At 41.4% G+C, this 26685-nt stretch overlaps 1 protein-coding gene across 6 annotated transcripts in view; it reads left to right on the top strand.

Moving 5' to 3' along the window:
* The window catches only part of cadps2 (Ca++-dependent secretion activator 2), a 348398-nt gene that overhangs the window by 228125 nt on the left and 93588 nt on the right, over positions 1 to 26685 (top strand). For all 6 annotated transcript variants that reach the window (XM_033634619.2, XM_078167597.1, XM_033634622.2 and 3 more), the window contains exons 14-15: positions 19649 to 19750; positions 25858 to 25921. In XM_033634619.2, the coding sequence (XP_033490510.2) occupies positions 19649 to 19750; positions 25858 to 25921 (166 nt within the window). The remainder of the gene's footprint in view (positions 1 to 19648; positions 19751 to 25857; positions 25922 to 26685) is intronic.

Raw genomic sequence — 26685 nt, 5'->3', positions numbered from 1 at the left:
CTGTGCTTATATAAACTGTTGGATTCAATACCCAACAAAACATATCTTTTAAGCTCTTTGTGTGTTCTTTATACAGTATCCCTAATTTTTAAGGTAACTACAGCAGTCAGTATAAAGTGGAATAAGATGAAAAGACTTAAGTAAAATAAAAGTACCTAAGATTTATAAACTTTATTACATTCCATCGCTGAATGAGGAACCTGTACTTTTGTAGTTGGGGAAAGAAAGGTGAATAGTCTCATAAATGGATGGAACAATCGTTAGTGATGCTGTGCAGAACAAATGTCTTTTTAATTTTCTTTGTTCTCTAGTTGAGGGCTTTGGTTTTGCAAGAAAACAAAATGAAGGACCATTAGAGAGCACTTGAACGTCTTGGAGCATCATCAGTGGTGACCTCATGCTGAAACACAAAAGTGTTACTGAAATAATAAAGTCATTGGCATCTTATAAAATCAAACCCTTTGTATATTTATAACTGATATTCTATAGTGTTACACTTAAAACTGAAAACTCAGTGTCACTGTTTCACATTTAGGAAGTAATGACACCATTTTATTGGGTCTTAAAAAAACCGTGAATCCTAAACAATATACATTCAGATTGACATACCATGTTGAGATTTTCAGAATAGAGAAACATTATCATTGTTTGACTTGATCTTCTATAACATAACATTTTAAAACTGAACATATGTGTAATTACTTTACATTTGAAGCAGCAGCTCTCTCAGAACAGCCCTGTGAACAGACTGTAATCTGACCTTTCCATTCATTCTGTACATCTTTACTGAGCACAGATGCTCTTTTTCAGCCGCACACACAGGCTGAATCCAAATCTCCGAACTTCCACACATTACAGACTTGGTTTGTGGCACACAATCGTCAAGTCTGGACTGCTGAGCGCTGTCCAAAACCACATTTCATCAAGTTGAAGCGAGAGGCCATAAGTGCACTTTCTGCAGAGTCCACTGCGGGCGCAGATTTCACCAGACTTTGTTTGGAAGAATTGACAGTAACATGAAGAAGTAGATGTGATAATAATAAATAAAGTGAGTCACTAATAAGTTTAGATTCAGAGCATAAATGTGCCTTATGTTTCTGAAGACTTCTTATTATGTATATAAGTTTATTTATGTGTCAATCTATGATTTCCAAGGACAAAAATAAACTTCCCTGCTAAATTAAGTTTTAGATCCGTTAAGAGAAATACTAGGTGGATTACGCGTTCAAGATCTTGCCATTAGATACATTCATGGCAGCTAAGTCCAGTCTCATTAGGGTTGGGAACTGAAACCCAGCCCTCCTGTACGACCGCTACCTGTCAGACCAAATCACAACACAGATTTTGGTGCCTCATTTCAGTGCCAGATTGTGTGCATAGTGAGTGTGCCAGGGTCCTGCACGGGTCCATGTTTGAAAACCTGCACCCTCCCATACCTGTAAAGCTCAGTACCAGAACCGACCTGTTACCTGTTACTATGGTGGTGCCTGAGCGTACTCTAGTACAGACGGAGCAGTTGAACATAGTGAAGTGCACCTTAGCCTTCATTGCATTGATTCTAAAAGTTTGCTTTTACTCGCCGCTGCAGTAGCTGCTCCTCTCATCCATCCATCTGATCTGATCTGATCAGCTCTTATCGGATTGACAGATCGTTTATCCCTCAAACACCTCTGAATTTAGAGAGGGGCCACAGTGCTGGTAAAACCCCGCCCCCTGTTTTCAGCTACCACCACATACAGTTTTTAATTCTGTGGGAAACACTGCAAGTAGTATCCAAACTTTTATTGTCTTATGATACCAGTATCTGTGACTCTTCCAACTCTTAGCGTTAGCCAACGTCCTTTTACTGCCATTTCTGGAGCTGCTCTCCTCTCGATCAGTTCAGCATCTGCTGTGTTGAGCTAACACAGCAGCAGTGGCTAACATCTGACACCGAGCCTTAAAGTGGCTCTAAAAACCTCACACCTACACTGAAGCAGTTTGACTCTGTCATTTAATCCATTGATAACTGTCAGGTAACATTAGCTGTGTGATGCTAACAGTTAGCCGTGTCACTCAGTGTGTTAACATGCACAGTGAAGTGGAGCTACGGTTGTAGCTCGACCAGGACATCTAACTGGCCTACTGTCCTTGTCCCAGTATACAAGCACGGGAGGGGAATCCATTTATTGAGCCAAGTATGTGCGACTCCTCTACGATAGGTGGAGATATGCCCCCTTTCAGCTTGTTAGTATTGGACCTTTTTCCTGTTGACCTATTACGTCACAGACCAAACAATGGACAAACAAGTTAGCTACGGTTAGCTAGCAGCTAACTGCTACCATGGTGGACAACTTTACAGCTCTGTACATTTGGTCCGTCCAAAAAGTCACGGCTCTGGATGTAGATTTCTCCATGTTGTTACCGGCTTCTTCTTCTCTTACACATTTAATGCTATTGGACTTCCGGGTCAAAGCCCGGGGCGGAAACTGTGGAGCATGCTCAGAGCGCCTCGGCCAGTTTGGGTCTGAGTGACTGTATACATGCAGGTGTCACATGACCTGGGTGTGTTAGTCCCACTGAGAGTTTCAATTTAGTACAATTTCAGTCTGACAAACATGTTACATGTATTTAAAACGTTTTAGTCGCACTAACACATCAAATTGATTTTCTCTAATGTCATGTAAAAGTGCTGATTGTGTGCGTGTGTGTGTAGGCTGACTCTGACACTCTGCAGCAGTATGTATTTGACATAGTTTCAAAGAAGATTCAAAAGTATGGCTAAGCTACACACCACTCCGCTCACATGACGGGTATCGAATGAAGTTGAAAATACAGGTATCCAACAAAGTACTGTTTTGGTATCAGTATCACTTTACGGGAACTGATATTGTAATTTTTTAGACAATACCCTATCCTACTCTTCATAGCTTTAGAACTTGCCTGAAAATAATTGTGTTTTTAAGTTTTCTTCAGTATCAAATGAATCCAGTGATAAGCGTCTGTTCCTTCATGAGATCAGTGCAAACAGGAGCTGCTAACAGACAATGCGGCGTACTTTTAATGATGACAGTTTGCCAAAATGCCAAGAAATACAGGTTAAAAAAAACAGGCTTAAGTTGTCACAATTGGATAACAAGGAGGGTTTGGGGGAGGCTCGTTGTCTGAGCGGGGCCCACAGGGCAGCTCAGCTTTGGTTTCAGGCCTCCGCTGAAGTAAACTGCCCAGATATGAGCAGCAGCAGTGTCTTTTAGCCACTTGTTGGCATCAGCGTCACTCCAGCAGTTCAGTTCTCCACTTCACTCCCCTGCTTGACTCCCTGGCTGGTAATTACTGATATCTGTGCTTTCTCTCTTTGTCGACTCATTTAGTCAATTAGAAAGCGTAATGATTAGCTTCTCCAGGAAATCGCCAGATATAAATTGGTGGGGAGGGGTTACTGGAATTGGCTTTTTGTCAGTTGGAGCTCTCATTTGAATAATTGATGCCCATTCAGGGCTCCTGGAGCTGCCTGAGTGGGTGTGGATGGGAAAAAAGAGGTTTTGGATGGCTGGCAGACTCGGAGGTGGAAGAAAAACAAACTTAATTACAGAACTCGAGTTTTCCCTGGAGGGCTGCTCGAAGAGACAAAACTACGTCGGGAGGCAGAGAGGACAAAGAGACGCCACAGAATGATCACCAGGAGAGTACTTCACTAATACTTGAAGGCGATACATACAAAGTAGATCAGACTGTGCTTTTCTCAAGAAAACCGTTAATCTTTGTGTGATTTTAACCATAATTGTACTTTTTTAAATTCAAAATCCTGTTAGCTCCACTTCTGCTCACTACACTTCAGCACTTTTCCAGCTCCGCTTCCTATGTTTTATGATTGATCACCTATTTAAAAAAAAAATTGAATTTGGATTCTTTTCTTTTCCTGATGTTTAGGGTCACAAAGGATTGTAAAAAGAGCAGTTTTCACTACCTCTGTTATTCTTACCCCTGGTGTCCTGTGGCTGCAGCTCTGCCTGTTCTTCAGCAGAAGCATTTTATTATTGTTAAGAGTTTTTTTCCTGTTTTAAAGGAGATTGAAAAAAATATTTGCAGCACATTTCTGTCAGTACTTTACCAGTTTTAATGACGGCACACATTCTTATTTTTATTTTGCATCTGTATTTACTGACTAGTGAATATTAGCAGAGGAAAAACTGTAGCATTCCTCTCCTGATTCTCAAACTAGCAAACAAGAAAGTCTACTTTTAGCCAACAACTAAATTTCATTAATGCACTTTCTATCAGTATCCGGGGCTGAGATGTGGTGGCAGCAGGCTCAGTGCGCCTTAACCTGCTCCTTTCCGCGACAATGCCTGCTAATGTCACGCCAGCCTCATTTTTACCCTCACCTGTGAACAAGACCCTGAAACATTTGAACTCCTTCACTCGGTTCAGCGACTAACTCTCAAACAGGGAGTAGGGAGCTGTCCACTGTTTTCCAAGCATGACTTCCGACCTGGAGGTGCTGACTCTCATGTGTGCTGAAGGTCACAGTCTGACAAAGCCAACAGAATCACATCGTCTGCAAAGAGCAGAGAGGTGATTCTGAGGTCTCTGAAGCAAACTGGACACTGTCCTCCCCTCAGCTGCACCTTGAGATCCTGTCTGTAAAAATTACAACTAGTGTCAGTGACAAGGGACAACCTGGGCGGAGTTCAGCACCTGCTGAGAATGTGTTACTTCCTGCTGAGAATTAGTGACATTGCAATATTTGTTTTCTGCAGTATATCTTGTGGTGTGTGTTGACCAGAGTGCTGTAAACATTAAAACATTAAAAGAATGACACACAGATGTATAGCAATATAATATGTACACAACCATAAAGCAGAATACCACTGGTAAGAATAATTACATACATAGAAAAAGATTATAAAACACTAAAATATTAAAACCACTACAAACAACCAAAGGCCATGGAAAACATGTACATTTTAAGATTTGTCTTAACACTGTCAATGTCAGTGGAGGGGGAGCGTTCGATTGAGAGCGGAAGGTTATTCAAGAGCTTTGGATTATTTGGATTATTAGCATTATTGGTGTGATTTTTTTTTTTTTTTTTTCTTGGGCAGTGCATGTCCATAAGAGATCATTTTTAAAAGCTGAAAAAAGTTTAATCTGAAGACATCAGGTAGTTTAATACACCAGCTGACTCACTATGTTACTATTGCATTTATATAATACTCTGTCATATACCTGCATATGTCATATTAATTACACATGTTGCTAACGCTAATATAATTGGGCTTCCTTTTGTTTCTCCCCTCCTGCTCCTCGCTCATTTTCAGGTCATGGTTGACAACTAGCAGGGCGTTCTTTGGTTGTATATCAGACTGATTCATGGACGTAGAACTGAACTCTGGCGCCTATGCATAAGTGCTCTCTCTGCTTTCTTTTCCGTTACTTTCTGTCTCTTTTCTTTTTGGAATCCCGATTTGCCTCTTTCCAGTCACTCACTTGGCTCTAGCTGTGTTTGGAGACGATTCCCAGTGCAGGAGCGGACTAAACCATTTTGGGCCTTTAAGGGGTGAGAGGGGCCTCAAAAAGCTTCCATTAATTTGTCATACAAAGTTCAGTCTTTCAACTGATTGATTCAGCCAATTTAAATTAAGTTAAGGCTCTGATTACTCAGAAAAGAAAAAAAAAAAGTGAAATAAAAAATTGCAAACAAAACTAAACTTCTCATTTCCGGCTTTTCATGGGCCCCCCTCGCACTGGGGCTCTTTACCCCTAACAACGACACCCCTGAACAGAATTCTTTTGTGGGTTATTGTTAGTGTTAACATTACCTTTTGAGCCTCACAGCTCCAAATCATAGTTTGGAGAGCTATGGTTTCTTTAGGCTAACTCTGTTAGCGTTAGCCTGGCTCATAGCTGCTAGCTAGCTTTTACAGTCCGGCAACTCTGTGGTGAAGAATCGTTGAGAGATGTTGTGATAACTTTGCATTAACCAGATGCTTCGAGTCATTTATTCAAAATGGTGTGGCGCAGTTTATCCAGATTTTTCAAAAACACATTTGTGTTTCCAGGCTGAATAATATTTCCTCCTCTGAAGTGTCACTGTGGAAGAATCCGCTTTCAGTGTTTGTCACCTGTGATGTTAGCAGCTGAAATGACACTGTAATGTAAACGTTACATTAGTTTATCTAGATACGAGACACTTGATGAGTATGGAGCCATTAGAACCTGCTGTGTTCATCATTAAGTATTTTGTGCTGCAGGAAATGATGAAACAATTAATGACACTTTGACTCGTCTTGTTCTGGTCAGTGTGAGACTGATGAGACGGGTGCGTTTGAACTGGGATCAGGGTTAAAGGAGCATTACCAGAGCCGGGGGGGTCCGCTCGCCTCCCTCTCACCTGTCACGTCTGATCTCCTCCTCATCGAGCCATCCACACTGCACCGACACGGGATGTGACAGGAGCTTTTACCTCCCCCAACCCTTCACACAACAACCCCCCATCTCCAGAGAGGTGATGAGGAAGGAGGAAGGAGACGCACATGATCACCTGCCACTCAGCTTAATCTCCTTTCCACACCTCTTAAGGTGAAGTGGCGTCCACACCCGGTACCCTGCCACGCCGCTCGACGAGCTCGACTCATGACGACTCTTGTCAACTGACATCAGAACCAAACAGCCAGAGGGTTTGGTGGATCCCGCAGGCAGATACGTTTACACTTGAGCCACATCGACTGTAAACACACAAACCTGAGTCTGCAGAGCCCCCCTTCGCCCCCCCCGCCCCCCCCGCCTCCCCCTCGGCCCCAGAGCGCCGCTGACAGCAGCCTCGCCTCCAACGCGCTCGCTTCATTTAGCAGCAACAATGTGTCTGAACCCCGACAAGCTGTCGCATCGCTCCCCACTCCGCCGTGTGAGCCCAAGCATGAACACACATCTGACTGGATTTAATGGCACAGCGAGGAGAGCTACCAAACCAAACACCAACACTGAGCTGTGTTTTTACGCGCTCGCTGCGTTTTGCGTCTGGCTTGCTGCCAACCCGCTCCTCGTCCGATTAGTTTTCTGTCGTAATTCGATTCAGAGGAAGTGGAGGGTGTGAGTGACATTTGGGGGAAGATTGAGTTTCACATGTCGTTTGAAAGCTCTTGATGAGCTCTTTGTGATGATCAGAAAAAAATAAATACAGCCTCCAGCACGCTGAATTGATTTGAGTTCCCACCTTCAACCCATGAGAAAGAGATTTCTCTCTTTTTTTGTGTTCACTTCTCTTCTTTCTGGAGTTTTCATAGAAACGCAGCAGGAAGTGAAGACTGAAAGAAAAGTCTGTGTTCATGTGCGACCTTATTGATTGGAAAAGTGACCTCTCCAGTCAGTCATTTTACATCTGATTCTCAGGCAAAGGGATGTATTTTTAAATTAATCAATATTTTGTCAGCTCTAATAAAAACGATGGTGAACATGAATTATAATCTGGCCATGTTGTGACCTAAAACTGTGCAGGTTGATCCTGTAAACCAGCACCTTAACACAACATGCCTTTTCTCAACAAAACAACAATAAAAACTCTGCTTTTGTAGACATTTAAATATAAAGAGAGGACCTGATGTCACAGGTTAAAGTCTAAAGTGTGGCAAGTGACTTTTTTAGGTGCTTCTTTGTTTTCAATGTGAAGATCAGCTCTCTGGAAAAACAAAAAAACTCAGAGGAGGTTGGAAAAGCTTTGATTCAATCAAAGATTCAGTCTGAATGTAGAGTAACCTGCATATAGAATAAACCGTCTCATAAAAGATCCCATCAGAAATCCTTAACATTGTCAACACGTACAGTACAGGCCAAAAGTTTGGACACACCTTCTCATTCAATGCGTTTTCTTTATTTTCATGACTATTTACATTGTAGATTCTCACTGAAGGCATCAAAACTATGAATGAACACATGTGGAGTTATGTACTTAACAAAAAAAGGTGAAATAACTGAAAACATGTTTTATATTCTAGTTTCTTCAAAATAGCCACCCTTTGCTCTGATTACTGCTTTGCACACTCTTGGCATTCTCTCCATGAGCTTCAAGAGGTAGTCACCTGAAATGGTTTCCACTTCACAGGTGTGCCTTATCAGGGTTAATTAGTGGAATTTCTTGCTTTATCAATGGGGTTGGGACCATCAGTTGTGTTGTGCAGAAGTCAGGTTAATACACAGCCGACAGCCCTATTGGACAACTGTTAAAATTCATATTATGGCAAGAACCAATCAGCTAACTAAAGAAAAACCAGTGGCCATCATTACTTTAAGAAATGAAGGTCAGTCAGTCCGGAAAATTGCAAAAACTTTAAATGTGTCCCCAAGTGGAGTCGCAAAAACCATCAAGCGCTACAACCAAACTGGCACACATGAGGACCGACCCAGGAAAGGAAGACCAAGAGTCACCTCTGCTTCTGAGGATAAGTTCATCCGAGTCACCAGCCTCAGAAATGGCAAGTTAACAGCAGCTCAGATCAGAGACCAGATGAATGCCACACAGAGTTCTAGCAGCAGACCCATCTCTAGAACAACTGTTAAGAGGAGACTGCGCCAATCAGGCCTTCATGGTCAAATAGCTGCTAGGAAACCACTGCTAAGGAGAGGCAACAAGCAGAAGAGATTTGTTTGGGCCAAGAAACACAAGGAATGGACATTAGACCAGTGGAAATCTGTGCTTTGGTCTGATGAGTCCAAATTTGAGATCTTTGGTTCCAACCGCCGTGTCTTTGTGAGACGCAGAAAAGGTGAACGGATGGATTCCACATGCCTGGTTCCCACTGTGAAGCATGGAGGAGGAGGTGTGATGGTGTGGGGGTGTTTTGCTGGTGACACTGTTGGGGATTTATTCAAAATTGAAGGCACACTGAACCAGCATGGCTACCACAGCATCCTGCAGCGACATGCCATCCCATCCGGTTTGCGTTTAGTTGGACCATCATTTATTTTTCAACAGGACAATGACCCCAAACACACCTCCAGGCTGTGTAAGGGCTATTTGACCAAGAAGGAGAGTGATGGAGTGCTGTGGCAGATGACCTGGCCTCCACAGTCACCGGACCTGAACCCAATCCAGATGGTTTGGGGTGAGCTGGACCGCAGAGTGAAGGCAAAGGGGCCAACAAGTGCTAAACACCTCTGGGAACTCCTTCAAGACTGTTGGAAAACCATTTCAGGTGACTACCTCTTGAAGCTCATGGAGAGAATGCCAAGAGTGTGCAAAGCAGTAATCAGAGCAAAGGGTGGCTATTTTGAAGAAACTAGAATATAAAACATGTTTTCAGTTATTTCACCTTTTTTTGTTAAGTACATAACTCCACATGTGTTCATTCATAGTTTTGATGCCTTCAGTGAGAATCTACAATTTAAATAGTCATGAAAATAAAGAAAACGCACTGAATGAGAAGGTGTGTCCAAACTTTTGGCCTGTACTGTATACATTTTAGAGCTGAAACAATTAGTTAATGAATCAATTGTTTTGATAGAAGAATGATAAACGATTAATCATTTTAATCACTTTTGAAACAAAAAAGCCAAACATGTTCTACCTCTCAGCTCCTGGCTTCAAAGTTTTATTTAAGACTCAGGGAATCAATTTAGCTAGACTCTTATTTTAAGTGATGCCAAGCATGAACAAGCCATTAAAAAGAACAGCCAGTAACTCTAGAGTAGGTTAAAATCAACAGATGATTGAAATGCAAACCAGCTGAAGTAGAAATACAGTCACACAAAACAACAAGCAGTAACAGTGTGACATATCTAAAAGTTAAAAAACAGGATAATATGGAGTAGATGCATTGGTGAAATAATTTACAGTCATTTAAAGCATGATGTGAAATGAGGCGTTTGAACAGCTGCAGTGACGCCAGAGAGTCCAAGTTTAATGCCATGTGAGGATTTGTTCCTTTTCATGACTGAATCTTTCCAGGTTTTGGACATTTGGTCGATCGAAACAACATTCCAATAAGAATATAAGAAGGGAGGCACCAATTTATCAGCCATCAGTTTTCACTTTGTTGCCTGCCTCATTCACCGATGGCAGTGGCAGTTTTTCTGTTGTCACATCAATTCTGCACAGGCTAAAAAGCAGAGCTTGAGACTAACAGGGTTCTGTCATTCCAGGGACAAGTTTGGGGCAAACAGAGATCTTATAGGGACACCGTTGGGCTGAAAGGACACAGTAGAGTTACTGTTGACACATCAGGGAACACACCCTGTTGTTTCCTGACAGTGTACGTGACATGGGTGTGTGAGAAGGAATAAAACAGTCCAACGTGCTCTTGGTTTTCCTCATAACATCAGTGAAGTCCGAAAACACAGATCAGTCTGTCTCTGATTTCCTGACCCCAAAAACTACCAGCTGCCTGAACAACGCCAGCTAGTGTAAATACCTGACACCAGAACATCTCAGCGTTACTATAAACACTAAGATGGTACCTATAAAATCAATCGTATATTAAACCCAAGTTTGTACTATTATGTGCTAGAGCTAGTTAATGTTAGCTGTTAGCAGTCGGTGGCAGGAACCAACAGCGAATGGAGGTTGTATTAAGTTACATGATGATGCGTTCAAGCTCTATTCAGTAAAAATGAGTATTGGGCGAAGGTGCATTAAAACGTTTTCATGATGTGTTCAAATGTAATCTTGTAAAATGGAGCTTTTGGCTGGAAACTTGAATAAATTCAGCTGTTTGAAGGAGAATTAGTTGATCTTTTCACAGCAATGTAAAATAGATATAGAAGAGGGAATTATGATATATTTCATATAGTAAAAAGGCTTTTGAAACAGTTATTTAAAAGAAAGTCCTCGTGAAAGGTTATTGTAAAGGTTGCTTCATAAATGTGTATGATTGAATTTGTGCTCATTTAAAGGCAGGGTAACGAAGGAGTGAGTCACTTTGAAACAGTCTGGTTATTTTTTTTATTTAAAAAAAAATATTTCTTTGTTTCCCTGGCACAATAAATATTAACAAAAACAAAAAACAACCAAAAAACAAAACATCGGTATTGGCTATCGGCCAAATTGTTATTTTAAAAATTGGTGTTTAAATAAAAGAAATTGAATGAAATTGATTAAAAAATGTTATAAATGGGCACTCCTAAAACTAATCGTCTGCATGATCAGTGTTGAAAACAACTGTTGCAGCTTTAGTCGCTGTATTAGATCTGTGTGGTTTGGTGCAACAGCATCCATGAGGCACTTCATTAAAAACATGTCTGATGAATGTTGTGTCACTGAATATGTAATAAATCGGACCACAGTGTGCACAATTCTTCATCTCCAAGAATTTTAAAGTCGCTCTGACATCTTTTAAAAAGAAGAAGCACATATTTGAAAGTTTTTTTTTTTTTTTTTTATCTAAACATAGTAAAAGTTGGGCTCCACCTTGTTTACAGAGTGCAACATAAGAGCTTTATATCTGCCACCTCGCTGTGGGCTGCACACACAAAGCAAAACCGATTGTTTGAAGACAATAACCAACTCAGATTACAGGACAGCCGGCATTAACTGTGAGGGATTGGAGCCTCAGGCCGTCCGTCCATCTTTACATCCGTGAATCCATCCCTCCATATCTATAGCCATCCATCCATCCATCCATCCATCCATCGCAGACCTCACGTCTTAATTTGTCCACGCAGGGACCCAGAGCGCAGCGAGGCCCTCGGCTGCTTCGACATGAAAGCGAGCTTTTCTTGCCTTTACATGAGTGAGCGCACACGCTCCTCCCAACAGCTCTGCTTTATGTTCCCTCAGGATTAACTGGTGCTTGTTAAATAGGGGTTGTGGGAAGTGGAGGGGTTGTGATGAGGAGGGGGTTGAGGCGGGGGTGGCGGTGGTAATGAATTGACAGATTTGGGGAACAACAGGGTTTAGAAGTTGTGCTAACAAGTGCTGTTGTGCGGAGAAAGCTGCCTCTCATTACAGAACAAATGGAGTAGAGTGGAGCTGAAGAGAGGCGCTGATGTTCTCACACAATACGTGACCACTTTGTGTTGTCATGCTGCACCTCGTCTACAACCTCTCCCTTCAAACACCAACCTGTTCTGGAGACAGATCCGTCACACAGAGATTTGTCTGAAAAGTGAATGTGCAAAAAGCAGTTTAAAAAATATATTAGATTAGAATCATTTGATTTAAATATTTATTTCTATTTTTTTAATTTAATTGTTTTATTTGTTTTAATTTATGTGATTTAATTGTATGTAGTTTTGTTATTTCATTAATTCTTTATCAAATATTTTTTACATAATTTTATTTCATATTTTATCTTGTGTAATACAATTTTATTTAATTTTAGTATCTTTTTTTTTATATCTGTTCCTTGTGATTACATTTTTTTTACACTGTCTGTCATATAACTTGACATAATTCTTATTAGGTTTATTTTATATTTATTTGTTTTATTTTATGTTATTGCATTAGGTTTGATTTTATACCTTAGTTAATGCAGTTTTTCTGCATGTCATATATTTTATATATTTTTTGTATATTTTATGTAGATTCTACCTAATTTACTATTTTTTATTTGATATCTTTTTCTTCAATTCAATCTATTTATATACATAAGCAACCATGTTATTTTATATGTAATGTAATTTTACATTATTGTGTTATTTTAACTTCTTTCATTGCATTATAATTTCTACAATTGTAGGATTTTATTTTTATCATAACTGGAATTGAATGACACACATACATAGATGTCATTATTTTATTTTATTTTAGTTAATTATTACAAGGCTTCATTATTTTTTCCGTCATGTAGTTTCTCTGTGTTCTTGATGGCTCGGTCAGAATCATCCCATAAAATAGGTTTTTATTTCCAGTAATTCACCTTCCTGATGAAATAATTATTAATTCCATATTGTAATTGACAGGAGGTAAATCTGTGGCTGTTCAGTATCCTCCTCTCACCTGAGTCCATCTCTGCAGAGCGTCAGACCTCTCTGCTGCTTCTCCTTTCTTGTCACGTTTTTTATTTCGACCGTGGAGAGTCAGGAACACACCGAGAGAAGCTCGGTATTGGTACTCGAGGTGCGGTGGTCAGGGGCTGAACCAGCGAAGGCTTTTATAAGAACAACTCATTAACAGACAACCTCCTCGCTTCTTCCCTCCAGCGACTGCGAGTGCCGTTTGGAGAGGGTGCTTTTCTCTTTCAGCTGCACAGACAAAGCCCAGAAAGTCAAGGCTGGTCGCTCTGGGTACTGATTGCATTTTTTCCCCTTTTTTGCCAGAGTGCCTATTCAGACGAAGGCAAGAAGGGAATGAAAGCTTTACAAACATTAATGAAGCGCTCAACTAACAGTTTTTTTCTTTGTGGACTCTCCTCCTGCCGGCCGGGTGAGTTGTGGAGGAGGAAGAGGAGCCTGAGCAGCTCTCTGTTTGATTGGTTGACTTTGAGGTCAGCGTGGAGAGTTTGGCTGCTTTATCAGTTAGTTCAGTGAAAACAAGCCAGTCGGACTTGTCAGAGCGAGAAAGAAAATCCAAAGACAGAAAAAGCACCCTGAGCCATTCTGCTAAGACTTCACATCTTGTTCCGTTTTCTTTGATGCTTTCATTTGAAAAACAAATGAAGATTCCTGCACTGCCTTCACCCCTGTGTGTCTCTGATTTCTTGATGTGTAGGACCTTTACAGCTGGCACAGGGTTCATCCAGGTATTTGGAGTGAAGAGGTCTTCGTGCGGAGGGCTTCTGTGCTGAAATGTCAACAACATATCAAAGATACAGGATCCAGGGTTCACATTCGATGTTTCAAATTCTCAAATAGTGGAAAATCTTTTTTTACCTCAAGAGAGAGCCAAGACTATTTAAAACAGGCTCGTTTTTGAAATGTAAAACATATTTATGGTCCCTCTCCACTCAAAACTGTGTTTTTGTTGTGTCTACATCCCTTAAAATATCTGACCTTGACTATACTGACTTGTATCTGTGCAAACTTTGTAGCCAAAGAGGTGTTTTCATGTCTACTGAAGGGGACGATGCCTGCATTTCCCTAAAATCTAAGCTTCAGATTTACCCCTGGGAAGCTAGATTAGTTACGTCACCGATAGGAAAGCAAACCGCTGTCTAATACGGTATAGACGCATCGACCAGGGACCAGACTTTGACTAAACACCGGCAACGAGCCCTGAAACCTCCAGCGCAGAGCCGACTTATCAGCACATAGAGCAGAGTTAGCATTAGCATAGTGTGAGTTTTGACAGCAAACATGGTTGAGTGTGCAGTTGTTTGGATGTAAACTGGACCAACGTGAACACACTGTGACATTACAGCAGTTATTATTGTCTCTGAACTGTTAACGCTTGTGGGTCACTGCCAGTTACAAGCTAAACAGCTAACAGCATAAACAAATAAGAGATGCTAATTACACTTACTATTCTGATACATCTGCGAGTCGCCTTTTTGATGCTCAGCAGACTCCTCATCTAAGTCTGACTGAGACTCAAACGTCCATCCATTTTCATCCGCTTATCTGAAGGCGGGTCGCGGGTGCAGCAGGATGAGCAAAGCACCCCAGACGTCCCTCTCCCCAGCAATGCTTTCCAGCTCCTCCTGGAGGACCCCGAGGTGTTCCCAGACCAGATGAGATATATAATCCCTACAGTGTGTTCTGGGTCTGCCCCGGGGCCTCCTACCAGTGGGACGTGCATGGAACATCTCTAAGTGGAGGCCTCCAGGAGGATCCTGATCAGATGTTGAACCACCTCAACTGACCCCTTTGGACATGAAGGAGCAGCGGCTCTACTCTGAGCTCCCTCCAGATGTCTGACTCCTCCCCCTATCTCTAAGGCTGAGCCCAGACACCCTACAGAGGAAACTCATTTCAGCTGCTTGTATCCACGATCCCATTCTTTTGGTCACTACCCAGAGCTCATGACCATAGGTGAGGGTTGGGACGTAGATGGACCAGTAAATTTAAAGCTTTGCCTTCTGGCTCAGCTCCTTCTTCACCACGATGGTCCGGCGCAGCTCCTGCATCACTGCAGACACCGCACGAAACCACTGATCCATCTCACGCTCCATTCTACCCTCATTTTTGATCAAGACCCTGAGATGCATGTTTGTTCGTATCCCTCCAGTGTTTCCTCGCTAACACTAATGCTAACACCAGCCATCCTAACGTGCACTGCTCTTTTCACCAGTCAGCAACTATTTAGAGTTTTGTTTTTGTTTTTGTTTTTAAACTTCTCTAAATATTAATCATAGCAGAGTATATCTAGATACTTTTCAACGTGTCTCGAGGGCAACTTTATCATACAGGGGTTTTTTTTCTTTTTCATATGTGTGTATTCACTATATAGTAAATAAATACATATTTCCCACAGTCATTTTCTCTTATGAACTCCAGACATTGTACGGAGCGTCTCTTTCAAATGTAGCACACAACAGATTGCTTGTGTCAGACCATTCTCACCTACAGGAAATACTCTGTTAGGTTTAGGCGAGGGATGGTACCTGGGCAGACCGTGCAGGAGGCAGGATGTAGCCGGTTTGCGATGTGGTCATAAACTTTCTTGCCGTTCCTTTAATTTGACTGATAGTTTTCGGCTACAGCCCGTGTCATTTCTCCAGTTAAACATTTTTGTTGCCATCTTTGTATAGATGACCCTACTTTTTGACCCCCGTATGTTTGTTGTCATCAACATGCCTTATTCAAACACGGGCTCACTCATCACACAGACTTTATACTATGAGGCTGACAGGATGAAGTCCTCATAATGTCCGATCCAACTGATTCAGACATTTCAATCCCATTCAATAGAACTTTATTTTTAAGGAAATTCTTGTGCCAGAGAATTTTTCAAATTACAGTAACAAAAATTAAAGATCACAAACCAGTAACAACCAGAACAAGCAGTGGGTTCCTTGGGTCAGGGTCACATAGTGGGCCTAGTGTTAGTGTGCTTTCACACCTGCACTGCTTGGTTTGGTTCAGTTGAACTGGAGTTCATTTGTCCCCTCAGTGCGGTTCATTTGGAACGAGGTGGTCTCGGTCCGGTTCCAAGGGAACTCTGGTGCAGTTGGTTTGTGGTGAGAAGGTGTTCCGACCTGGATGTGAAGCAACTGCAGTCACATGACACATTGTTTGGGTTAAACATGAGCATGTTACAGTCCTGGAGGATTATTAATGTGCACCTCCTCCTGTACTGCCTTAATATGCACATTCAGCACATCCAATGCATCAAAACATTGTTTTCTAGTTGGAGCCGCGCCTCGTTTTCAAACTGTATGCTTTGACTAAAATGAACAATGACAGCAATATAGTCCACGATGAGCAGCGCTAAAATCAACCTGCGTAGTTGTCCCTCCATTGTGACATTAGAAAGTGTCACATTTATCTTGCAAGTGTACTCTTCTTCAACGTTTGCTTTACTTCCTGGATTTTTCCCACATGGGAATTCTGACCAATCAAGAGCAGCTTTCTCACACAAGGCATTTGATCTGGTCCTCTTGTAAATGCTGCCGTGAGAACACGAACCAACTCTAGGCAATTATACAACTTTGGAACAACATGAGTCCCTGATTCAGACCAAAGGAGACCACTCTAGGACTGACAGCAGCCTTAAATACGAGTATTAAGTATCTGTCAGAATATTGAAAATATACAAGATATAATGTGTTTAAGGAGCAAAAAGCAAAAAGCAGTGCCTAACAGAGCAACAATAGAAGTAAGTTAAGTACAAAAGTTACTAAATATGAACTAAAATGGTGAAAACATGCAGATTACACCTGATAATCAACGTTGTATAAAATTTGCGTTTGCGTTCTCGTATACAGCTCCTCCAGGTAACGTTTAGATGAATTCAGGTTTACAGTGCATGTTAAACAGATATACTGATCTCATTCACAAATAACTTTCAGTACTTTGCAAGGAACTTCTTCCTGACCACTATCGCCAGTTTTCTTGCTCATGTTGGGAATTGTTGGGTCGATGAACTTACATTTAACTGTAACTGTTAAGTTGTAGCTTGTATGATTCTATGTGGCAAATAAAGTGATTGATTGATCTGTAAATTGATCTATATGATAAGTGTCCTTAGATAACTCTTGTTATGATTTGATTTGAAATTTACTTCACCTGACTTGTTTTTTCAGTTGCTGTTAAGCTTCTGTAAATGAACCTCAACACTGATGGTTCACATCAAATAAAAGCTCTCCAACAGCTCAAAGGAATATGATCACTTGATGTCCTGGAGACCTTTTTAGAAAAACATCTGCAGGAAGTTGCTGTCAGCTTTATTGTTGCTAGTTTAACAACGAACAAGTGTTGTCTGCTGGGGAGGCAGCATGATGGTGAAGAACAGGAAATGGCTGGATAAGCTGATTGCGAAGGCAGGTTCGGTACTTGGCAGAATCCAATGTCCAAACCAGGATTCAGTGGGGACTGTGGTGGAGAGACGCGCACGGAGCAAGGTGCAGGTCATCCTCAGGAACTGCAGCCACCCTCTCCACAACATCATGGCAGGACAGAGAAGCAGCTGCAGTGATCAGTTTGTTTCCTCGTGTTGCAGGACTGAACACTTCAGGAGATCCTTCGTCCCCACAGCCATCAGACTCTGTAACACCCCCCAGTACTCACCTTTGTGAGTTAGTGAGTGAGTTAGTTAATAAATAGTCACTTAGAGACTTTTTTTTACTTTATTTATTTCTATTGGCACATTATTTATTGTTGTGGTTTTTATGTGATTTTATGTGAGCTACTGGATACAAGAATTTCCCATGGGGATGAAGAAAGTATCTGTCTGAAAATAATTGCTGCAAAGCAGAAGCGACTATAATTAGAATGAGCGGAGTAGTGACTCCTCATGTCCACTGGATGCAGCTGCGTCACGCCTCTCTCACAGATCAGATGGCATCATGAAGTGGAGCGTCTTTAAAGCACTCTGTTCTGCAGCTTTACATGTACTGATGCTCACAGTTAAACTACATTTCCCAGTAGCAAACTATTTATTTAAAGCTCACAAGTGATCCACAACTTCACCTCCATCTTCAGAATCAGGACAGAATCGAGCAGCTGATTGGTTTTACGATACAGAGCAGAGAGAAGACATGACGGACAGCCTGTCCCTCTGTAGAGCTGGTTTCAAAGCTGGTCTCCTTCACCTTCACATTGAGCTGACCTCTCACTGTGGGCGGGGCCAACCACTCAGGCACAGAGCCAAAAATAGCTGCAATGCTTTAAAAAATATATACACATAATTAACAGACAGTACACTCTTCAAATAATAATCAACTCAACAGAGGAGGAAAGAAAGACAACACATGTTGACATTTATTTATTTATTTATTTATTTTTTATCCAAATAAATGTCAACACATGTTGACATTTATTTGGATATTGTGCTGTGCGGTCTAACAGTGCACCTGAGCTGTCTCTATCAGCTCGACAGCTTTGCAGTGTGATAAATGTCACCATGAAGTAATCGTGCATGTGTTTATTAAATGACTCAGCAGTAGATGATCCTTGTTCTAACACTTGATGCAAGATCGTGTCAGTGTGTTGAGCTACTTTTCCCGAGCAGTTGTAGTAATAAAAGTGTGTTGCTGTCTGTTCTTGAATGTAACACAGATAAAAAACAGTCCATAAGTCAAATCTGTGAATTGCTCAGTGCGCATAATCCTTCAGCTTTGAAGCAGAGATGGGAGGATGTTGGAGAGCAGATATCAGACGGGGTGTGGCGTAAAGGTATTCAAAAACTGTATTTGTGCTCTGTTTGTCTGAGACACATTGTTGTTCAGTTTAAGACTGGACACCAACTCCACTGGTCCAGAGCTCGGTTGGTGGTGATCAGTGGTGATCCTGATCCTACGTGCGACAGGTGTAAACAGTCTTCAGCCACTTTATGTCTCATGTTCTGGTCATGTCCCAAACTGTTTCATTTCTGGGATTTAATATTTAAAACTGCTGCTGCTTTTGCCCCGTCTGTGTCCATGGCAATATTTGGAGTAACTCCTCTTCTTCTGTGTAAATGGAAGGACTCTTCACCTTCAACATGTGGACACTGGATTAAGGATGTTTTTATCATTTACAGTTGGAGCAAATCTGTTGTTTTATTCAAGGATCAGCTGCATGCTTCTTTGCCACCTGGCAACTATTTCTAACTTTTGTGGCAAATATAGAAGCTGAAAAACTGTACTGAAACACACTGTGCTCTCCTGCTTATGTCACACATATTAATTTGTCGCCATGTTTCCCTTTTTTCAATACTTGTTTTATATTTATATATATTTTCTTCTCTGTTAAATTTCCTTTGACTGGTCTGGCTGTGTCTGTTTGTTCCTGGGTTGATGGGTGGGTGGGGTCGCCTTTTTGTCCTTACTGACTCTGTGTTTGCTCATAATACATCTTCATTGAATTACTAATAAAAAAAATACCTTGTTTGAAAAAAAAAACTAGCGTAGCTGGAGATCAACTGTCAGTGAGGAGTAGCTTGTTGCTTCCCCAACAATCCACTGGAATATTTTTTTAGGAGCTGTTTTGCCAACTTTTATTCTATTTTTACAGCAAAGCCGCATATTTCTGATATTTCCTGAATATTAGCAGAAGAAAATATAGCAGTCCCACTTCTGTTTTATACCTCGAGCCTGTGATCTGTAGCTAAGAAATACAGCTGACTTGTGTCCTGTGTGTCCTTCTTGTGTCTCGTCAGGCCTGATGGGATGGGGACAGTGACCGTGGAGGAGAAAGACAACTTTGAGGCCGTCAGGGGTCGACTCATGGCTCTGCTGGAGAATCAGATCACACATTTTAGGTATGAACACATTTAAGCCTTCAACACCTTCTCCTCACAACCAGAAAACAGCAAAGTTATTTTGCAAGACAGTGGTTTAAATTCATTTCTGTGCTGTGTGAAATACATTTGGTCGACCGCTAAAAGTTCCACCACACCTACAGAAAACACTTTTCTAGTTTTACTTGTTCATGCAGATAGTTACTCTGTTCGTGCAAATTATTTGGATTTTATTGTTCATATACAGGCTTTGAGATTTACAGCATTTCTCCACCTGAATATTATGGAGGTGATGGGATTTAGTCTGAGCTGCTCAGAACATTAAATTACATTTTTAAAAAAAGTCATCATCACCATTTGTGTCTCTTCCTCCAGAGACATTTAGTGTGTTTACATGTGCAACAGTATTATGGTTATAATAAAGATTCTGTTTCTGCACATGTAAACAACCGCAGAGAAGTCATGTAAACAGGGATGTGAATAACCAGGTTTTTCATGCTCCATTGAATGCCAAATAGGATATGGCCAGGATGTGACTTGAAATTAGGATACTTAACTCAGTATTCATGTGTATTTATTTTATTGGTGTATTTGTCAGAGATAATGAGACGAGCCAGTGACAGTCGTTACTCTGGATAATATCTTTATCTTTCAATGGATTCATAACACTTTCATCCGCTCCAGTCAAACATTTTTATCTTCTGTGGAATAAGTGCAGGGCTTGACGCTAACTTTTTTCCCAAGGAGCACATGTGCTCCTAAGTTGAAAAAGTAAGGAGCGCACAAAGAACTTTAGGGGCACAATGTAAATTGATCAAATAATGTGTTTTCCGTAATAAACATGATGCAAATAGACATTTACAAGCAAAACTATTTAATGAATTTGTATACAAAATGTACAGAAAGGTAAAATCATCAAGTTTTGAAAAAGTATTGCAATTTAATTTTGTCTTTAATGTTATTATCTTATATATATATTATCTTTGCAATATGATTATCTTATATAATGTTATTACTATCCTAAACATTCTCCAGGTCCTCTGAAACTCTGCAGGACTTAAGCCTCTTTCACACAGAGCTTTCGCGGCGCCCACCACGGGGTAGGGCGCAGAGGACAGGATTTGGGGAGTATAGGCTCGTTCAGGAGCTACAGCTCCATGGTGACCACTACTTCAGGCTATTCTCTGCTATTGGATGCGCGGCGCCGAGGTGTCATCACAGTGCGTTGCGGTAGCTCGGCGGCAGAGCGGTGCGCTCTTGCGCAGCGGTAGCACATACACAATGAATGGGTTCGTCGGCGGAGGTCTGCGCTTTGCGCGCTCTGTGTGAAAAGGCTTTATTTCCACCCTGCCCAGCAGCGGTACCGTGGCGAACGGTCCCTAAAGGCCTCTACACATGATCAGCTGTAAAACCGCTTTGCGCTGGCTGTCCCATTGTTTGTCTATGGAGAGGGCAGCAACGCCGGACAAAGCGACACCGCTACCCTTGGCGTCGCGCACGATATTCATTGTGCCGACAGTGGCTTGGAAAACCGCCTATAACCATGTAACACGGGGAAGAGGGAAGAAGGAAGAGGGAAGAGGGAAGGCGGCTGGAGTTCCTCCAACATTTGCGGTTAGATTATCATATTTTTTTTATTGACAAAAATATAGGCTGATTTTTTTATGCGCATATGTGCCCCTAAATATTTTTTTCAGTTCGCACACACCTATTTTTAGTCGCACTGTCAAGCCCTGAAGTGTGACGCCACTTTGCCCTTTTCTTAAAGGGATAGTTTGGGTTTTTGAGGTTATGTTGTGTGGGGTACTTATCCATAGTCTGTGTATTACCTACAGTAGATGTCAGTCTGTGCATACCCAGTTTGGAGAAGCAGGCTGGAGTCTGACACTGAAGCTAAGCAATGTCCTGCTGTGGACGGGAGGCTGCAACAAAAAATATTTTAGCCACCTTTAAAAAAGTTCCCATTGAAAAAACTATATTAGTTTAAGCCAGTAGCCACTACAATAAGGAATATAATAAGGAATTACTTATTTATTCTCTGTATATCTTATATTTATATTTTGCAAATTGTTTTTTTACTTTTTGATACCCTGTGTGCTGCTATCCAGTGCTGCTGGAATCTTAATTTCCCTAAGGGGGTCTATTTTTTTTAAGTGGCTAAAAATCATTTTGTTGCTGACTCCTCCACAGCAGCAGGTTGCTTAGCTTCCATGTCGGACTGCAGCCAAATTGTCAAAGCTGGTGGCATGTTGAATGACACTTACTGTATGTTATCTATTGTCTATGGATAAGTACCCCACACAACCCCATTTCAAAAAAACCAAACTGTCCCTTTAAGGTCTGCATGAAGTGTCACACAGGAGGGACAAGAGAGGCTGTGTTTGTATGTTTGTTTTTGTTGTGTGTAATTTGGACTAACTGACCCTTTAAACATAGATTGATGCATTTGTTCTGCCTCACCTCATAAAGATAATCTAACTGTGACTGTTACAGATTACACAGCTCACGCCAGGTCTGAATCTGTGCACAGATTGTCTTACTGTAATGAACGAGAGACAATCTTAACACATCTTAACCTCTTAAAGACGTTTGCTAAATGCTCGGCTGCGATCTAAAGTGAAGTGAATTGAAGGAAATCAAAACATGTAAAACCAGCGGTATGCTCCTTTAACGCCGTCATAATGAACGCAGGCAGTCTGGGTATTTTTAGGCCCATCAGCAGCAGCACACAACAGGTGCAGGACATGCGTCGTCGATGCCGGCTGATGAGACCTCTCTGCATCTGCGTGCTGCTATTCAGCGCCGCCGCCGCCGCCGTGTGAACACATTGTGAGCGCGGTGTGAAAGCGGCAGCCCCAAGACCTTGAGCAACACTCGTCTGAATGGACCTGTGCCATTAACTGTCCCGAAGCCCGGCTCTTTAAACCCTTCACGCCTGAGAGGGGCCCTCCATCTGGCCCCAGAGAGGAGAGGAGGGGCCGGTCAGGGCCGAGTGTGTGTGCTGGGGGCGGGGGGGGGGGGTTGATCAGCGGGAGTCATTACTACCTCACCTCAACAAGAGGCTAATGCTGGTAAACAATGGCTGGAACAATGCTGGGATTATGTTAATGTCCCTCAGACAAGAGCAGGATTTCCACAGTTTAGTTTAGATTAAAGCTGAGCTCAGCCACTAAAGACTCATGTATATTTATTTATTTATAGTTATACATTTAAACTACAGCTGCTCCTCTTCACTGCTTCTCTTGATTATTATTCTTCCTTAGAAAAGAGATTATCCAAAGATTACCTCATCACTGTTTTATAAGTTATTATTTTTCTTTGGTTTTGCCCGCCAACAGTTGACTCTTACAAGGAAAGATAAATGTAGAGGAACACGATTGTTTATTTTGGTGTCATGAACATCCACATGGTCCTGAAGACACTAAATATACACAACATGGCCAAAAATATGTGGACATCTGTGCAGGTAATGATAGTGTTATAGTTTTATATCCGCCTCCATTCTTCTGCTTTAAGACTTTCCACCAGATGTTTGAACCTTCTGCAGGGATTTGCTCCCAGCACTGATGTTAGCTGATCAGGTCTGCCTCTCCGTCGGTGTTTCTGTTCATTCCAGAAGTGTAGGACGGGAATGAGTTGTGGGCGCTTCACAAGTCGCAACTTCCGCTGATGTAGAAGTTCCAAAAACTACAGTTCCTTGTTCTACAGAGATGGCCCTAAAGGGTCCCTTCTTCATGCCGCCCTTGCATTTTTAGACAGAACAAAGCAACGGCTGAATCATCCTGCTGCAGTGTGTGGTTTTAGACAGCATGCCGGCATCATGGAAGCAAAACAGGAGTGACATAAAACACGACAGGGTCAGCCTGTAGTGTAACATGGGCAGTGCTATATGACGGCTGATCTCGTCCTCTGCTCGGAGGGCAAGGAGCTCCAAGACCTCATTGTCTCCCCATTTCGGAGACATTTTCAGCCACTGTTCTCCTTCTTTGTGTTAGCTGCTAACTGCTGCTAGCTGCTCTTGAAGTCTCCTGTGGTGGGTTGGACATATAACACGTCGTCAAAAGGTCACACCCGTCAAACCTATGGTGCCTTCCTGCTGGCTGTCCCTTTTATCCAGACATCATTTCAGTGCTTTTAATACCTCGGCTGCCAACTTAAAGGCGAGACAACTCTGTCCCTCAATTCCGTGATCGTACCTTTTATAAAAAATGGCATGAAATTCCTGACTTGAACAGGCAGTGTAAAAGGGGCTCCGTCCTCTCATCCAAGTACAGTTGCTTCTCACTCCAAAAATCCAAGATGATGGTGGCTAAACTTGAGGTCTCTAAATTTGAGTCCACAAACCAATGGGAGACGTGAAGGGGGTTACGTCCATTATTCATGTACAGTCTGAGATTGTATTCCGGCCAATGTGCTCTGCCTCTTTTGGACTCCACACAGACTGTTTACCTCTCAGAGGTGATCGATCAATACTACTCAGACTACAAATAGAAACCAGAACGCTTCCAATGTCAAAATCTTGTCCTGTTGCCTTCAGATGATGCATTCATCTGCAGATACCTGTTTATAGAGATATTCCTAACCTTAATAAGTTGATGTCCTTCTCACTTTGGTTGAGTCATGACAAAGTCGTTCACTTTATGATCCACAGCAGTGCGTCTACCTGATGTAAAGGAGAGGTCAGAGTTACACAACATTTCTCCTTCTGTCCACACACATGTTCCCTCTCTCAATTCAGTTTAACCCAAACAAACTTTACTGGTGTGAATGTGGATGTTACATTACTGACAAGGCTAAATGATCCTTCCATCTTTTTGGGAATTTGTTAAATGACATTTAATCATCAGTATTTAATTCATTTCCATTCCTGATAGAAACACCAACACCCAGAGTCAACTGATGCACTTTGACCTGTTCCAACCCGGTCTCCTTGACATCACATCACATCACTTTTTATCAGCATACTGATGAAACGTTTTAAAGCATCATTAAACTTGTTATATTTAAACACTGTGTGAAGAAAAGATCACGGTCTTGGTTAAATACTATTAGACTGGATGTGCTGACTCTCATTAGCATTTCACTGAAACCATGATCTTTCTCTAACCTCTTGCTTTTGTTGCTTAAACCCACTGAGCATAATCCAGGAAGCAAATCATGTTTCTCTCACAATCTATTAAGCAAAAACAAAATAGTAGAATTTAAATGCAACCGCTGGAGACAAGGTTGCCCATTCAGAGAGACCGGCAACCTGGCTTTGACCCACATCATTGTTTCATTACTAATTTTGTGTCTGAAAAGGGCTTCGGTCAGATATGCAGCTGAAAAAAAACACTCCAGTTACTTAAATAATATGCAGCAAATAAAAGTGAAACCATTGTGAAGCTGTACTTTTACTTAATGACGACTGAAATGATTTCGTTTTTATTTTGCCGTTAAGTTTTATGAACAAAATTGAAAAGAATATTTCTGTTTCTGACTTTTAGTTTAATCTGATTTCATAAGCAGCAGGTATTAATTCATGAATCTATGCAGTGTGATTGTTCATATATCACATATTTCTGTCAGCTCCTTTCAAACACTTGAAAACATTCATCAAAAACAACTCAGGCCTTTTCAACACTTCCTGCTCTTTCACCGATTTCCTTTTTGTTTTTTCATGGAAATGAACATCACAAACTGGTGACTTCACCTGAAGTATGAACCGAATCTTCAAACAAAGTCCTGCTCGTTAATCTTTTTTATAGATTTTGTTTTTTTTTTTGTTCAGTCGTATTAATGTGAAGGAACAGAACATCTGCCTGGAGGTTTTTGTCCAATAAATGGCTGACCTGTGTGACCGCGTGCCTTTGTTTATTTAGTTCTGTTCACTTGTCAATTAGCAACGTGAAACCTCGGTGAACCGCCTCGTCTGCGCTCAGACGGAGCTGGAGGTGAGAAAAGCTTCCTTCATCAGTGTAATTAGATGAAAGGAGGCAGCCATCTGTTGACGCTCACTGATGTCTTGCTGCCGCTGCTTCCATCTTCCTATTCTTCTTCTTATTATTATCATATTCTTTTTTTTCTCCACACAGTTGTCCTTGAGATTGTTTCTAAATGTGATGACCGCCCACGTTTTACATCTGCAGGTACTGCTTTCCCTTTGGACGACCAGATGGGGCCCTGAAGGCAACGCTCTCCCTGCAGGAACGGGTACACGTTAAATACATATTTAAATACTTCAGATACTTCCTGTGATGTTTTCTGAGTGGTGGTAAAAATTTTTATGTGTCCAGAGTGGAAAGGTTCTGGGTTCGTATTTATCAGGTGTCTTTGGATCATGCTGAAAGTTAACCTCATTTGCTTTCAGTCAGAGGAGGGATTGTTCTAAAGAGAGAGTGTGATGTCGCTGTTTCTTATTGTTCATTAAACAAATGAACAATAAGAAATGCAGAAAATAGCCTCTCTTTTTTGTACAGGTTTTATTCATGAAGTTAAGTGACATATTTCGGTCATGTGTGCAGAAATATCATGTTAAAAACAGAGTATAAATAGCTGAAATATATGATGATATTTACCAATAATTAGTTTGCATGCATGGATCAAACAACCCCATCACCAGAATAAATGTCTGCATCCTACTTTTCTGCAAACCACAGATCTGTTACATTTGTACATTATTATGAAGAAGATCTGTTGAAACTTTATGTTTCAGCAACACTGTGGTTAATATTTGGTTACGTTTAGGCACAAAAACCACCTGGTTATAATTTGGAAAAGATCATGTTTTGGCTTAAAATACCCAGTTTTGGTGCCACAGTCAGGGCTGGAAATGCCACCGAGTCTCGCTAAAAAACAACCAGTTGTGTCGTTAGTTGGTCGTTAACAGTGGCCTGCAGCTTGGCAGTCTTCTCGCCAAAGTGTCCCAATGTCCACCAACTCCCCTTTACCTCCTGGTGTCAAAGTCAGTTAATATA

Source organism: Epinephelus lanceolatus, chromosome 5 (assembly GCF_041903045.1).
Source record: "Epinephelus lanceolatus isolate andai-2023 chromosome 5, ASM4190304v1, whole genome shotgun sequence".
NCBI lineage: Eukaryota > Metazoa > Chordata > Actinopteri > Perciformes > Serranidae > Epinephelus > Epinephelus lanceolatus.
Note: the sequence above shows the minus strand (reverse complement) of the source record. Positions and strands in the feature narration are given on the sequence as shown.